General features: G+C 33.0%; 1 protein-coding gene across 1 annotated transcript in view; it reads right to left on the bottom strand.

Annotated features, from left to right (window-relative positions):
* LOC126880018 (fatty acyl-CoA reductase 2-like) overlaps positions 1–13,715 on the bottom strand; it is a 44,120-nt gene that overhangs the window by 14,943 nt on the left and 15,462 nt on the right. Inside the window, exons 2-6 of the mRNA XM_050643541.1 lie at positions 12,070–12,318; positions 8,320–8,465; positions 7,803–7,912; positions 3,951–4,140; positions 3,728–3,813 (exon numbers count right to left, since the gene is read on the bottom strand). Coding sequence (XP_050499498.1) covers positions 3,728–3,813; positions 3,951–4,140; positions 7,803–7,912; positions 8,320–8,465; positions 12,070–12,318 — 781 coding nt within the window. The remainder of the gene's footprint in view (positions 1–3,727; positions 3,814–3,950; positions 4,141–7,802; positions 7,913–8,319; positions 8,466–12,069; positions 12,319–13,715) is intronic.

The raw sequence follows: 13,715 nt of genomic DNA, 5'->3' as shown, positions 1-13,715 counted from the left end.
GCATTTATTAGCGATTTATTCTCACAAAATAGACTTTCTATGTGAACAAAAGTATGCATTGTACTGTAGTTTTATAAATCCACCATCACTTTTATGGTATTGCGCGATATGTATTTGAATTTTTCAACATTTATAGTTTTTATTTAATTCTAATTATTAGTTTTTCGTTTTGGGCCCTACCAGACCCCCTTTGGGGCCGAGGCCCCTAGGCAACTACCTACTTTGCCTATTGGTTAATCCGGCACTGGTTGGAAATACCCGAAGAGATGAAAAGGTAGATAGCTAGAGACAAGGTTGTTGAGGCGTTATATATAGGGTGTCCAGAAACTCTACCGACAAACGAAGACAGGAGATTCCTCAGATAATTTTAAGATATTTTAACCCAATTCACCTAGTCAGAAAATGCTTCCTAAAGGAGCTAGAGCTCTTTGAAGATGGCGTCTTTTAAGTAGTTTTTCTTAAATAACTCCAGAACGCTTCTATTGAGAAAAACTAAAATTGGTACACATATTTATCTTCCACAGATAAATCGACTCCATGCATTGCGAATTTCTAGTACTGGTTATAGGCGTCCGTTTTGGGTAGGGCAACAATTATTTTATCGCATAACTTTTTATCTTTAATTTTTAAGCATTTTTGACTCTGGATTATTAAATTGTGAGATATTCTACAACTAAAAGGTACTCTTGTTTTAGGTCGATATGATACACCGTTTTCTAGAAAAATCGATTTGAAAATGTTTCTTTTTTTGAATTTCCAAAAAAAAATTAAAAAAAACTATTTAGAAATCTGAAAACTGGTACGTTTATTTATATTTCAGAGATTTCATTAACTGCGACTGGTACGATTTCATTAACTGCGAATTTATAGTACAGGTCATATGCGTCCGTTTTGGGTAGGTCAACGGTTATTTTGTCGCATAACATTTTTGTCTTTAATTTTTAAGCATTTTTGACTCTAGATTATTAAGTTATGAGGTATTCTAGTACTAAAAGTTACTCTTGCTTTAAGTTGATAAAATACACCGTTTTTTTTAACATTTTTTTCAATTTCATTTCAAACCAAAAAAAGTTACAGCCCTTTGAAGTTACAAAATGAAAATCGATTTTTTCGAATATATCGAAAACTATTAGAGATTTTTTATTGAAAATGGACATGTGGCATTTTTATAGCAGGAATACCTTAAAGAAAAATTATAGTGAAATTTGTGCACCCCATAAAAATTTTATGGGGGTTTTGTTCCCTTAAACCCCCCCAAACTTTTGTGTACGTTCCAATTAAATTATTATTGTGATACCATTAGTTAAATTTAATATTTTTAAAACTTTTTTGGCTCTTAGTATTTTTTCGACAAGGCAGTTTTTATCGAGTTGCGGCTTCTTTTCTAATATGTTTACATAAAGTTTTTATTGGGGTTTTGTTCCTTTAAACCCCCCAAATGGTTGTGTCGTTCCAATTAAACTATTACTGCGATACCATTAGTTAAACACAGTGTTTTTAAAACTTTTTTGGTTCTTTGTATTTTTTCGATAAGGCACCTTTTATCGAGATATGGCTTCTTTTTTAATAAGGTTCAAAATATACCTAAAAATGTAAATCATAAATAAATTTTTCATTATTATTAAGTCTCCATAATCGTACTTAGCCATATACAAATATGTGGTGAATTTGACAAATATGCAAAATATCTCGATAAAAACTGACTTTTCGAAAAAGTACTAAGAGGCAAAAAAAATTTTAAAACATTGTGTTTAACTAATGGTATTACAATAATAATTAAATTGGAACGTACAAAAAAGTTTGGGGAGGTTTAAAGGAACAAAACCCCCATAAAATTTTTATGGGGTGTCTAAATTTCACTATAATTTTTTCTGAAGATACTACTACCATAAGAATGCCACATGTTCATCTTCAATAAAAAATCTCCAATAGTTTTCGATATATTGGAAAAAATCGATTTTCATTTTGTAACTTCAAAGGGCTGTAACTTTTTTTATGTGCATATTTGTACTAAGGTAAGTTAGGTTCAATCGAACTATATTTGGTCCCAGAATATGTGATTAAATTTATGACCTGTATTTTTGTTACACCCTGTATAATAGGACCGATGGAATACCCGTAGACGTTTGGAAGGCTCTAGGAGAGAAAGGTGTTGATGTTTTGTGGCAAATGATGAGTAGGCAGTGGCGGCTCGTCAGAGGAGGTCAGGGAGGCTCAGCCTCCCCATAAATGTTTTACACACTCTACACTGTTTTGTTTATCATGAATCGCGAAAATAACAAGCACTCTCACTATTATACAACGTGTAAATTCCATATTATCACTAATTATCCATACGTACGGAGCATTAGCATTAGAATGCATGATCGCGTCTCAGTTTTATTACATATTATTGTAGGCAGGACCCTGCGTTATCCCGAGATGCATGAACGGAGCACGGAGCCGAGAAGACCAGCAGTCTCCGTTGCTAATGCTCCGTGCAGCGCAGCAGGCCTTTAAGAAGACCCGGTCTCCTAACAGTGGCATCTACCACGGGAGGCAGAATAGCTTCTCGGCTCCGTTGCGTGGTTGCGTGCGTCTCAGGACAACGAATTTTAGGGTCCTGACTAAAAATAATGAAAAATCTAAAAGTGCGAATTTTGTTATGAAATTTGGTATGTGGGGTTATAATAATATTTGGAACGACTTGCTCAAATAACTTTTTCCGATATATCTCTAACTCAATGCAAAATATCGGTAATTTATGGTGTTTTTGAATTCGCAGTAGGCCGCGTTTAGAATTAAAAAATTCAGTTGAGTATCTTAAAAAATTTGAAGCTTCATTATGTATGGACTGCAAAACTTCAAATCTGTATTTATTTTGATATGCGAGGTATCTATTTACAAATAGATGGAATTGTTAACAAATAAACGACACAAACTTTGGTATTAAACTTTTACAATTAGACTAACTATTTTTAAAATTATATTATATCATGAAATTATGAATTAGGATGATATTATGAAATGTAAATAAAAAATGGTCAAAAAATGGGGCCTTAAATTACATTTTTTGGCGCATTTTTTTGCTAGTGCAAATTTGTCTAGATATTTTACAGTTAGGTATAGCCTCCCCTATTGTAAAAATCACGAGCCGCCACTGTGAGTAGGATATATGAGGATGAAAGGATGCCCAACGCGTGGAGAGAGAGTGTGATGGTATCATTATGTAAAGATAAAGGGGACATTCAGGGCTTTAAGAAATATAAAGGGATAAAGTTAATCTCGCACACAATGAAAATTTGGGAGAGAATTGGAGAGCGAAATTTAAGAACAGAGACATCGATAGGAGAACAGTTTGGGTTTATGCCAGGAAGGAAATCCATGTTTGCTCTGAGACAGTTGATAGAGAAATACGGCGAGAAGAAAAGAGAACTACATTTTGGTATTTATAGATCTTGAGAAGGCGTACGACAAAGTTTATAGATAAGGACTATGGAAATGTAAGAGAGAGAAATGAGTTCCTGAGAAGTACGTAAGGAAGAAGGCTCCTTGGTCAATGCTCTTTACTGATAATATCGTGTTAGTAAAGGAGAGCAAAGAAATGTTGGAAGAGAAGTAACTTCTCTTTTTTTCCAGTTCTTCCCTTAGTTTGGTCTAAATGAGGCAATGCTTAATTGCTACAAAGAATTAAGTATTAATAATATATCTAATTGATACCTAGTTATTACGTTTAATATCAACTTACCAATTGTGATGGGTTTCTCCTGAGAACTGATGCAATGATAAATGGAGACTCCAATGGAGTTGATGTCACCTCTTTTTAATTTGTTCCTAAAATTACCGGAAAATTATTAGAATAGAATTTACAGTTGCAAAAATGAAGAAGTTATATTTCAATTTTGCAACTGTTTCCATTAGGTATAGCTGTGATTTTGGTTGTGTTATTTATTAATTACTATAATACTTACTTCTGTAATCCAGTATACCATCCAGCAGCTATACTAAGATTTACAACATAGTCAACGGGAACGGCATCTAATACTCCATTTTTATAATAATTTACCTTATTCACGCCCATCGCGTATTTTACTGTATCGCCATACAAACCATTAACATTTTCTACATAACCAGTTGTAGGTTCAGCTTCCGCTGGCAATACTGCAAAAAATTAAAATATAGTCGCGAGAATAGAGGTCAATGTATATTCTTCGGACCAGGGGCCCTCGGGATACACACCATTGACCTCAAGCGTTATTACCCTTATACTCTTGGTTCCCTTATTTATAGCTGTTATGATGAGGGTCATTGCTAGTCTACGCTTGATTTCTGAGAAGCAATTACGTTGTTGATTATTAGGGAGCTCAAGTACAGCACTGTGTCTACAATCATTATTTTTGTTGTTCCGGTGTTGATATGAAGTCCGAAAACCAAGGGGATACTGAGAACATCAGAAATGAGAACGTTGAGGTCAATAACTGGGAAAACACTGATAGACAGAATACCGAACGACAGAATAAGAGATCTCTATAACATACAAGGTATAGTACGGTGGGAAGACAGAGACGACGAGAGTGGAATCAGCATGTGACGAGAATGGACAGCGATAGAATAGCCCGTGTAGCCAGGGATTCGAAGCCAACAGGGAAGGCCCTTTAAAAGGTGGCGAGATAGCTGGCAGTCAACATCACAGCTACGAATACAAGCTCAAAATCGGTTAAGAACAGGTCAAGAGGCCTAATATAAGAAGAAGAAGAAGAAGAAGAAAAAAAAAAGAAGAAGAAGAAGAAGAAGACGAAGAAGAAGAAGAAGAAGAAGAAGAAGAAGAAGAAGAAGAAGAAGAAGAAGAAGAAGAAGAAGAAGAAGAAGAAGATATGAAGTCCGATGCAGACGACGCCGCAATAATTGTCGAGACAGAAGACGATCTCCTAAGATTAACACACATCTTCAATACAACAGCCAAGAAATACAATATTCAATATGATAATATCAGCAGAAAAAAACAAATGTATGACATCTAATGTTTCTATTAAAATTCGTTTAAAAACCGATCCATATTGCAATTGTGGAGAAATAGGAGACGCAGAGCATCAAATATTAAATTGCTCTCTAATACAAGCTCAAGTGAAAATCTTTTTGGACAAAATTTATTAGTTAAAGGATCCAAAGGACATCCAATTAATTTAAAGTTCTTGTTAAATCAAAGTGATAATCCACAAGTGGTCATTTTATTATGTGAGTTATGTGAAGTGAAGTGAGTTTGAAAATATGAGTAGCTATGGTTAACTATCTGTATTTAGAAGCAGATAAATATTGTAACAAAAAATGTAAAAGCATTGTAATAAGTATAAAAAAAAATAAAACATGAACCATTAAGAAGACGAATAACCTCTGAGAGGTTGAATCGGGTTTAGTCTTACCGTAATGGAAAAAAAAAACAAAAAACAAGAAAAAAAATAAAAAAAAAACACAAAAAAATAATAAAAAAAATAAATAAAAAAATAACAAAAAAGATACAAAAAATGGAAAGAAACTACTTGAATATTAAAAAATAAATAATATAATGATAAATAGAAGTAAAAAATGATAATGTATAATAATAATAATGATATGATGATATTGTAATGTATAAATAGGGAAGGAAAATAAACGTAGAGTAGTTGAAATTAATGTAAAAATGAGCAAAATCGGTTAGATGGGCGAATGGACCCTAAGGTCCGCAGTCATACAAACCCAAGGAAAAAAAAACTAAGTGGTTAGGTACTCCTATATTTTCCATTATACTTCAGAAGAGATCCCATTTTGTTGAATCGAAATCCTTTATATAATCCACGAAACAGAGCAACATAGGTAAATTGTGTTTCCTTGCTTTTTCTATTATCTATCTGGTGTTCAATATCTGCGTTCGTTTTCCTGGTGCGAATCCGCATTGTTCTTCGGCTAAGTTCTTTAGCCGTTCATTGATTGTAGCAGGATATTGCTTGAATGATGAATAAGGGTAATGGTTCTATAATTGCCGCATATAGTTAGTGGTTCGTTTTTATAGATAGAGATCAAGGTTGATTCGCACCAATCAGCAGACCATTCACCTGTGGTCCAGGTCCATATCATGTTGTACATATCCAATATTACATCTACCCCAATCTCGCCCATTGCTTTTTAGAATGTTTGCTGGTATGCATCCCTGGGGCTTTTTTTTTGTTTCTTATTTGGTCGAGAGCCTTCTCTACTGCTGCTCGTTAAATTATTCGTTCTGTATATTTCTGTATTCTGAGACTGACGCATCTTTTGAAGTGTCTTTGTATAATTCTTCTAAGTCTCTGCAATGCTCTATATATCGGTTTTTACTTCTCCATTATGGTCTTGAATGGCTTAATTGTGGTTCCCATATATCTCCAGTTTTTGACACACGTTATTTAAATGGTTGTTTTTATACCTAATATACAATGAACATACATTTAATTTACTTGCTTAGCTCCACTATTTCTTGAGTGCTGCTTCCTGTCATTGTGGTATACTGTACCATAACTCTTCTTTTTTCACTAATTCTAAGGTCTTCCCAAATTTACTACAGAACGAATAATAATACTTCTCCTTCTTCTTCTTTTTTGTATAAACATGACTCTGTCTGTTTGTTCAATGTGCCTCTAGTAAGTTGTCGTTCCATCGTTTTCGTGGTCTTCTCACTGATCTTCTTCCTATTGGGGAACCGTCTCTCGCTGTTCTGACTATCTTATTTGTTGTCATTCGGCTTATGTGGTCATTCCATTCTATTCTTCTGTTTCTTACCCAGTTATTCATGTTATACACCTTGCATCTCCGTCGTATATCTGTACTTCTAGTTCTCCATAGAGCCTTACCATCGATTTTTCGAAGGGTTTTGATCTCCGCTGTTTCGAGCAATATTTTTGTCCTCTCTGTGTCGGGTCGTGTTTCTGCCGCATATGTCATTATTGGTCTGATGGCTGTTTTGTAAATTCTGCCTTTCATTTCTTTTCCGATATTTTTATTTCTCCATATTGTGTCATTCAGGCAACCTGCGGCTCTGTTTGCTCTATTCACTTGATCTTCCACTTCTGTTTCGAGCCTTCCGTAGCTAGATAGTGTGATGCCTAGGTATTTAAACTCCATCACTTGTTCTATTATCTGACCTTCCAGCTTCAATTTATATCTTATTGGAGCTTCTGTTATAACCATGCATTTTGTCTTTTGTGAGGAAATTAGCATGTTAAATTTTCTGGCGATTATGTTGAATTGGTGCAGCATACGTTGTAAATCATCTTCACTTTGAGAGATTAATATTACATCGTCCGCATAGCAGATTATTTTAAGTTGTTTTTCTCCCATTTGGTATCTTTTTTAGTTCTTACTTTTTTTATTATTTCGTCCATGATCAGGTTGAACAATAAAGGACTCAAGGAATCCCCCTATCTTATCCCATTGCCGGCTTCAATTGGGTCAGTTAATTCATCGTCCACTTTTACTTTTATTGTGTTGTTCTAGTAGATGTTTTCGATCGTTTTAATTATTCCTAGAGGTACCTCTCTCGAGTATAACAAATGGATAACGTCCTTTAATGTGACCCTGTCAAATGCTTTTTTAAGGTCCACGAAACATAAATATGCCGGTTTGTTGTATTCCAACGGTTTCTCTGAGAACATTAACATCTTTTAAACATTTTCTGAAGAGAATTTGTTTAAAATATACTTTTATCGCCAAAAATTGATGATGATTTCATTAAAAACAAACCTTCTAATTATGAGTTTTTTTCGATGGCTGTATAAAATAATAAAAAAACTATATAAAAGAAACAAAATACATACGTAAGGAGGGGCGTATAATACAAACAGGTATTCCTCTCGCTTCCCGCCTAATGAAGTCTTCTATTATATTTAAAGTTGCAGGGTAAGCATTAGGCCATTCTTCCGATAATCTAAAATTGAAGAATCAAACTATGTACCTATGTTATGTGTAGCAAGGAAACCATTAATTTTAATAATAAAGTAAGTCAAACAGAATAAACCCCATAAGGGTCATATCAGGAAATCGTGCTTTCCATTCCATCAATCCTCGTCTCCCCATTCACTGATTTGGAAATGTTCGGTTTAAGTAATGCCGAACTTTGATTTGCTAAATGGGGTGGTGCTCCATCTTGTTGAAAGTATATCATATTCGCTGGAACTTGATGGATTGATGGCTTGCTGGATCAGGATACAACTTTGTCTAAGTTGGTGTGATATTATTTTGGAGAAGACCTATATAACTATCGCCATTCAAATTGCAATCGTTTCAAATAGGACATTAACAATAAAAATATGAAGAACTCATATTGATACTTACTTCATCTGTAAACTATTAAATCTAACTATGTCGCCCTGTTGTGCGGAGTCTAATATTTCTTCGGCTAATAATTTGGATTCATAGAACTCTTCTTTGATTTCGTACTCCGGAAAATTGGAAAACACGGAAGAAAGGAACACAAAAGTCTGCAATAATTTTGAAACATATATTTATTTTATCTTATTTTAATAAAATGAATCTTGATTTGTAAATATCTCAAAGATTTTTGTTTATTAATCAAAAATTGCGCTGTCTTATTTTTTAAACACATGTAAAAAAAATGAAAAAAATGATTTAAGTTGTATTGATCTCAAAATATGTAACTAAGCTCGCAAAAAATCTAAAAACCCCCTTAAAAACCTGAAAACATGTTTTTTAGGAGTTTAAAGGTATTTGGCTCGACTTTTAAATGACCTATGGGACCCAGTTACCTCAAATTATATATAAACTATAAAAAAAACTTGATTTTTGATCTATTTTGAAATCTACACTCACCGGCACAAAATTCCGCCACTCAAAACTTTTGATTAAGTTTGACAAATTATAACTTTATTATTTGTGCTCCGATTTTCAAGATTCTTGCACCAGTTTGTAGGTACATGTATTGATATCGTTTGGTATTATTACGGTAACAAACAAAATTTGCTTGCATGGCATTATACAGGGGTGAATGGAAACGTTGTATTTTCTCCTAACTTTAAAAAATTATATGGAAAAATGGTATAGCTGATTTTGTTTGTCGTAAACTGGTGACTTTAAGGAAAAATCCCGAAACAGGTCGATTTTTATTTTTAAGTTATGATATTGTGGCATATATGGTATATTAGTGACGTCATCCATCTGGGCGTGATGACGTAATCGATGATTTTTTTAATGAGAATAGGGATCGTGTGCTAGCTCATTTGAAAGGTTCTTCAATTCTCTATTTATTAATATAAACATTTATATAATTATTTATACAGGATGTCCTTCTACTGCTTTTTTTGTCAAATAATTTAATTTAATAAAACATTTTTGGACAGCCTGTATAAATAATTATGTAAAAATTTACATTACTGAATAGAGAATTGAAGAGCCTTTTAAATGAGCTACCACGCGAACCCTATTCTCATATAAAAAATCATCAATTACGTCATCACGCCCAGACGGATGACGTCACTAGTATACCATATATGCCACAATATCATAACTTAAAAATAAAAATCGACCTATTTCGGGTTTTTTCCTTAAAGTCGTCGGTTTACGAAATAACGAATTTATTCCTTTCATTTGCACCATACCTGATACACATGCAACAGTGGAAAATAATGTCGCGCACGCGTGATTAGAAATTAAAAAACAAAGGAGTTCTGAATACTGTATTGCAAAAAACTCTTCAGGATTTCATCAATCGATGTTTAAAGAATATCTACCTACCTTGGCAACATTCAAATTTTAAGTTTTCCACATAGTTTTTGAAGGTTAAAAATGGCCGATTTCGCAATTTTTCAATTTTTAATCGCTTATATGTCAAAATCTATCAACTTTAGGGAAAAGTCACTAAAGACCTTTTCTGTTTGGAATGGTCCAAAAAACCTAAAAAAAACTTTGTTCCATGCAAAAACGATAATTTTAGGAAAAAAACAAAAAAAAAACGTTTAAAAAATGTTTGACCCATTTTTGGTCCTGGCAACATGCAAATTTGTTAAAAGGGGTCCTTTTTGAGTAAGATTGTGCAAAAAATCCGAATCAGAATATTTTTTCTAGCGGATGCGCAGTGGCTTTCTGGACTATACAAGAATATTGAAAATCTGAGTACAAATAATAAAGTTATAGATTGTCAAACTTAATCGAAAATTTTGGGTGGCGGAATTGTGTGCCGGTATGTATAAAATGGAGAAAATCCCTAAACCCCGAAAAATCCTGTTTTTCAGGTTTTTGAAGGTAGAAGGCAAAATAGAAAAAAATAGGTCTGCAGCCATCTCCAAAAAAAAAGTTATAACGTATTTTTAGAAAAAAAAATGTGTTTTAGGTTATAGACACACAACTTACGGATCTATAAAAAATAGGCAAAGTTTGCAAAAGCCTTAACTATGCGTGCGAATTTTTGGAAATTTTACACACCCAAAAAAACATAAAAACGAAAAAATTTAGTTTTTTTGATATGGAGTGGCTTTTTTTTGATATGGTGTTGATGGACTAAAATTTATAAAATGAATCTTATTTTTTATCATATAGAACGTAAAAAAAGAATGTGTGTGTGTACTTTGTACGCACGTAAGAAGTTATACTTCTATTATATGATTTATTAAAAATAAATATACTTTAAACAGTTTGTTTTAATTTTTTTTAAACACCAAACTAATTTTGTGCTTACCACTTTCAAAGAAATAAAAAAAAGTATAGGTTTGCTCCGGATTCGAACTCAAGACCTCTCGACCTCTCGATGCTATACCAAATACGCTACGAGGACTGTGTCTGTATCGGTTCGGACGTACCTAATGGTAGGGGAGCAAAGTATGCTAAATGTGCAGTCACTCGAGCGCTTTGGGGACCTATTGGGTTGTGAAGAGTAGGTCTTAAAACCAAAAAAAGTTAAGTAAAGTTTTCCATTTTAGTGGGCGCTTGCCATTTTTTAATTTAATTTTCCATTTCCAACAATCGTTTTTTCCGATTATAACGCCATGTATCCATAATTCGAAAAAATGTTTCGAATAAAAGTTACTTATTTTTACGTAAGGAATCCAAATCTGCAATAAAAAATGAGGGCTCCTATTTAAGATTTTAAAGTAACCCCCCACCCCACATCCATGGGGGTCGTGTTTGGTACCATTCGATAGATTTTTCAAAAATATTGAATAAGTGTATTTTACAGTTTTTCGATCTGATGTTCATTTCGCGAAATATCGCGGGATTCGTATTTAAAATATTAAATTTACCCCCCACCCCTCTCCGTGGGAAGTCGTGTTTGGTATCATTCGATAGATTTTTAAAAAATATTGGGCACATATTTTTTAGTTTTTCGATCTGTCATTCATTTCGCGAAATATTCGCTTTTTTCTTGTGAAACTTTGGGACTCACCCATTTCCTTACGCCCGGCTCAAATCGTCAGATTTTTGAAATATACACTCTTTTGCATGTACTTAACTTACCTTATCTTAATCTGACAATTTCGAGTTTTTTTAAGGATAGATTTTTTTTTTCGGGCCCCCCTTAGCGAACTCCCCTGTGTTAAGAGCCAATATATGGTAGAGGTACATCTGCAGGGTACCAGGTTTCTCCCATATGCTAATCTGACGCGCTCGAGTAACTGCAAAAATCCCCGCTTGGGCTCCCCTACCATAATGACAATTCACGGTAACAAACAGACAAGGTGAAGTAAATATACAATAAAATGTTTTAATAATACTCATCTTACTCCTGAGGAAGACAAATCCAAAGACACAAAAATTATAATAAATATATTTACTAAAAACACTAACATATTCTTTTCACACCTTTTCTTGCACTGATATATTTATACATAACTAGAAAGATTTAGCAACTAAACGCCATACTGTCTGTGTGCGCATGCGCGCAGTATTATGAAATTTTACTCTCAATCGCGCCTAAAGAAGTATAACTTCAAAAATGAAAAAAAAATGAATTCTGGGAGTGAGACCATTTTGCGTATCTTAACGGGGAGTACCTACCCTTTAACCATAAATTATAAACTGTAGGAAATTATAAGAAGCAATCAATCAAAAACTTAATTTGTTACCAATACTAACCTCTAATTTTTGCATCATCTTAGCCAACTTCATCAAGCTAATTATACCTCCTATATTGACATTCACTGCATTGGCAAAGGTTTCATTGAGTTTGTATGCTCCAGCAAAATGAAAAATACATTCTACTTCTTTTAAAATTGTGTTTTTGTCATTGGTAGAAAGTCCCAAATCTGGTTTTTGTAAGTCACCTTCTACTAAAATTACTTTTTTGAAAAACTCAGTTTCTCCTCGCTGCAATTGTTCAAAGACCTAAAAACAGGAAGATATCAAAAAGGAAAAGACATTTTAATTTTTGGATAAAAGATAAATAATAATAATAGTCAATAAATAAAGACAAATAATTAGTTATTTTTAAACGCTTTTCTTTACCTACGTCAATAGTTTGCATCAAACCTTTAGACGTTAATTTGACTGACTTTTTTTCAATGCAAATGAATGAAAATTTGCAGACATTAGCGGGAACAATACACGAATAGTCAATAAAAAAAATTTTTATGTTTATTAATTGTTTAAATAAAAAAAACGCTTTTAATGGACAATTTAAATTCTCTTGTTTTTTACAATGTAGAAACTTGAAACTTTTACGGATTGTAGCTAATGATATGAACTGTACATAATTTCACTTTTTACGATAACTGTTTACGTTATGCTTCATAAATAAACAATAAAGTTTCAAAATTTGAACGCTCATATATTTGTTTATATATAAATCGGCATTTATTCGTGTCAAATTTCATTACGATACGAAACAAAACTTCAACCAAAACTCGTTTTTATCGTAGTCTTAGAAAAACCACCGGTAGAGACGTTTTGTGCTACAATTAACATTAGAATTCGTTTTGTCGTATTAATTAATTAAACGCTTGTCTTTAGTTCAATCGTTTAGGTCAAATCTTTGGACGTTAATTTGACTGCCTTTTCTTCAATGCAAATGACTAAAAATTTGCAGACATATGCATTCAGAGGAACAATACACGAATAGTCAATAAAAAAATTTTTTGAAGTTATACTTCTTTACCGGCGATAGAGGGTGATTTTTTTATATGTTAAAACCTATCAGCCCGGCGCATGCGCATTATAACTTTGTTCTGATTGGATGTTCAAATGACATGTCAAAAATTATCCGATATGGCAGCTGTGGTTTGGAGGTAAAGGTAAAGGTAAACAAATGTATAATATATTAGTTTTATTGTTGTGAGGACAGAAACAAAAAAGTTTATAATATTGTAGTGACTTTTAAATAGTTTTTAAAAGCAACAGGTACGTAATAATTGTTAATGTATCATGGGTATAAACCTACCTATTTGATCTGCCAAAATACATAGTATGTAATACTTTTATTTATATAATTTGATTACCATCAAAATTTCTATCAATATTCACCTAATATATTGTTTTTTTACTCTGTTTTGTTGTATTTTTTCAATTCTAAATCATTTCAATTCAAAATTAAAATAATTTGATCAATTTTCAAAATATCAAAATATCACAAGTTTAATCCGTTTAGTTAGTCGATCTTCGTAAATAATGACACATAGTGTCCGTGGCTAAGCGGAGAAGGCGAATGAATTCCAATACCAACCGCTCTTATCAGCGCTGGTTCGAGTCCCAATAGAAACTTTCTTTTTTGTTTTTTTTTAATACAT

Source organism: Diabrotica virgifera, chromosome 2 (assembly GCF_917563875.1).
Source record: "Diabrotica virgifera virgifera chromosome 2, PGI_DIABVI_V3a".
Classification (NCBI taxonomy): Eukaryota; Metazoa; Arthropoda; class Insecta; order Coleoptera; family Chrysomelidae; genus Diabrotica; species Diabrotica virgifera.
This window is presented reverse-complemented; position numbering and strand designations above follow the sequence as displayed.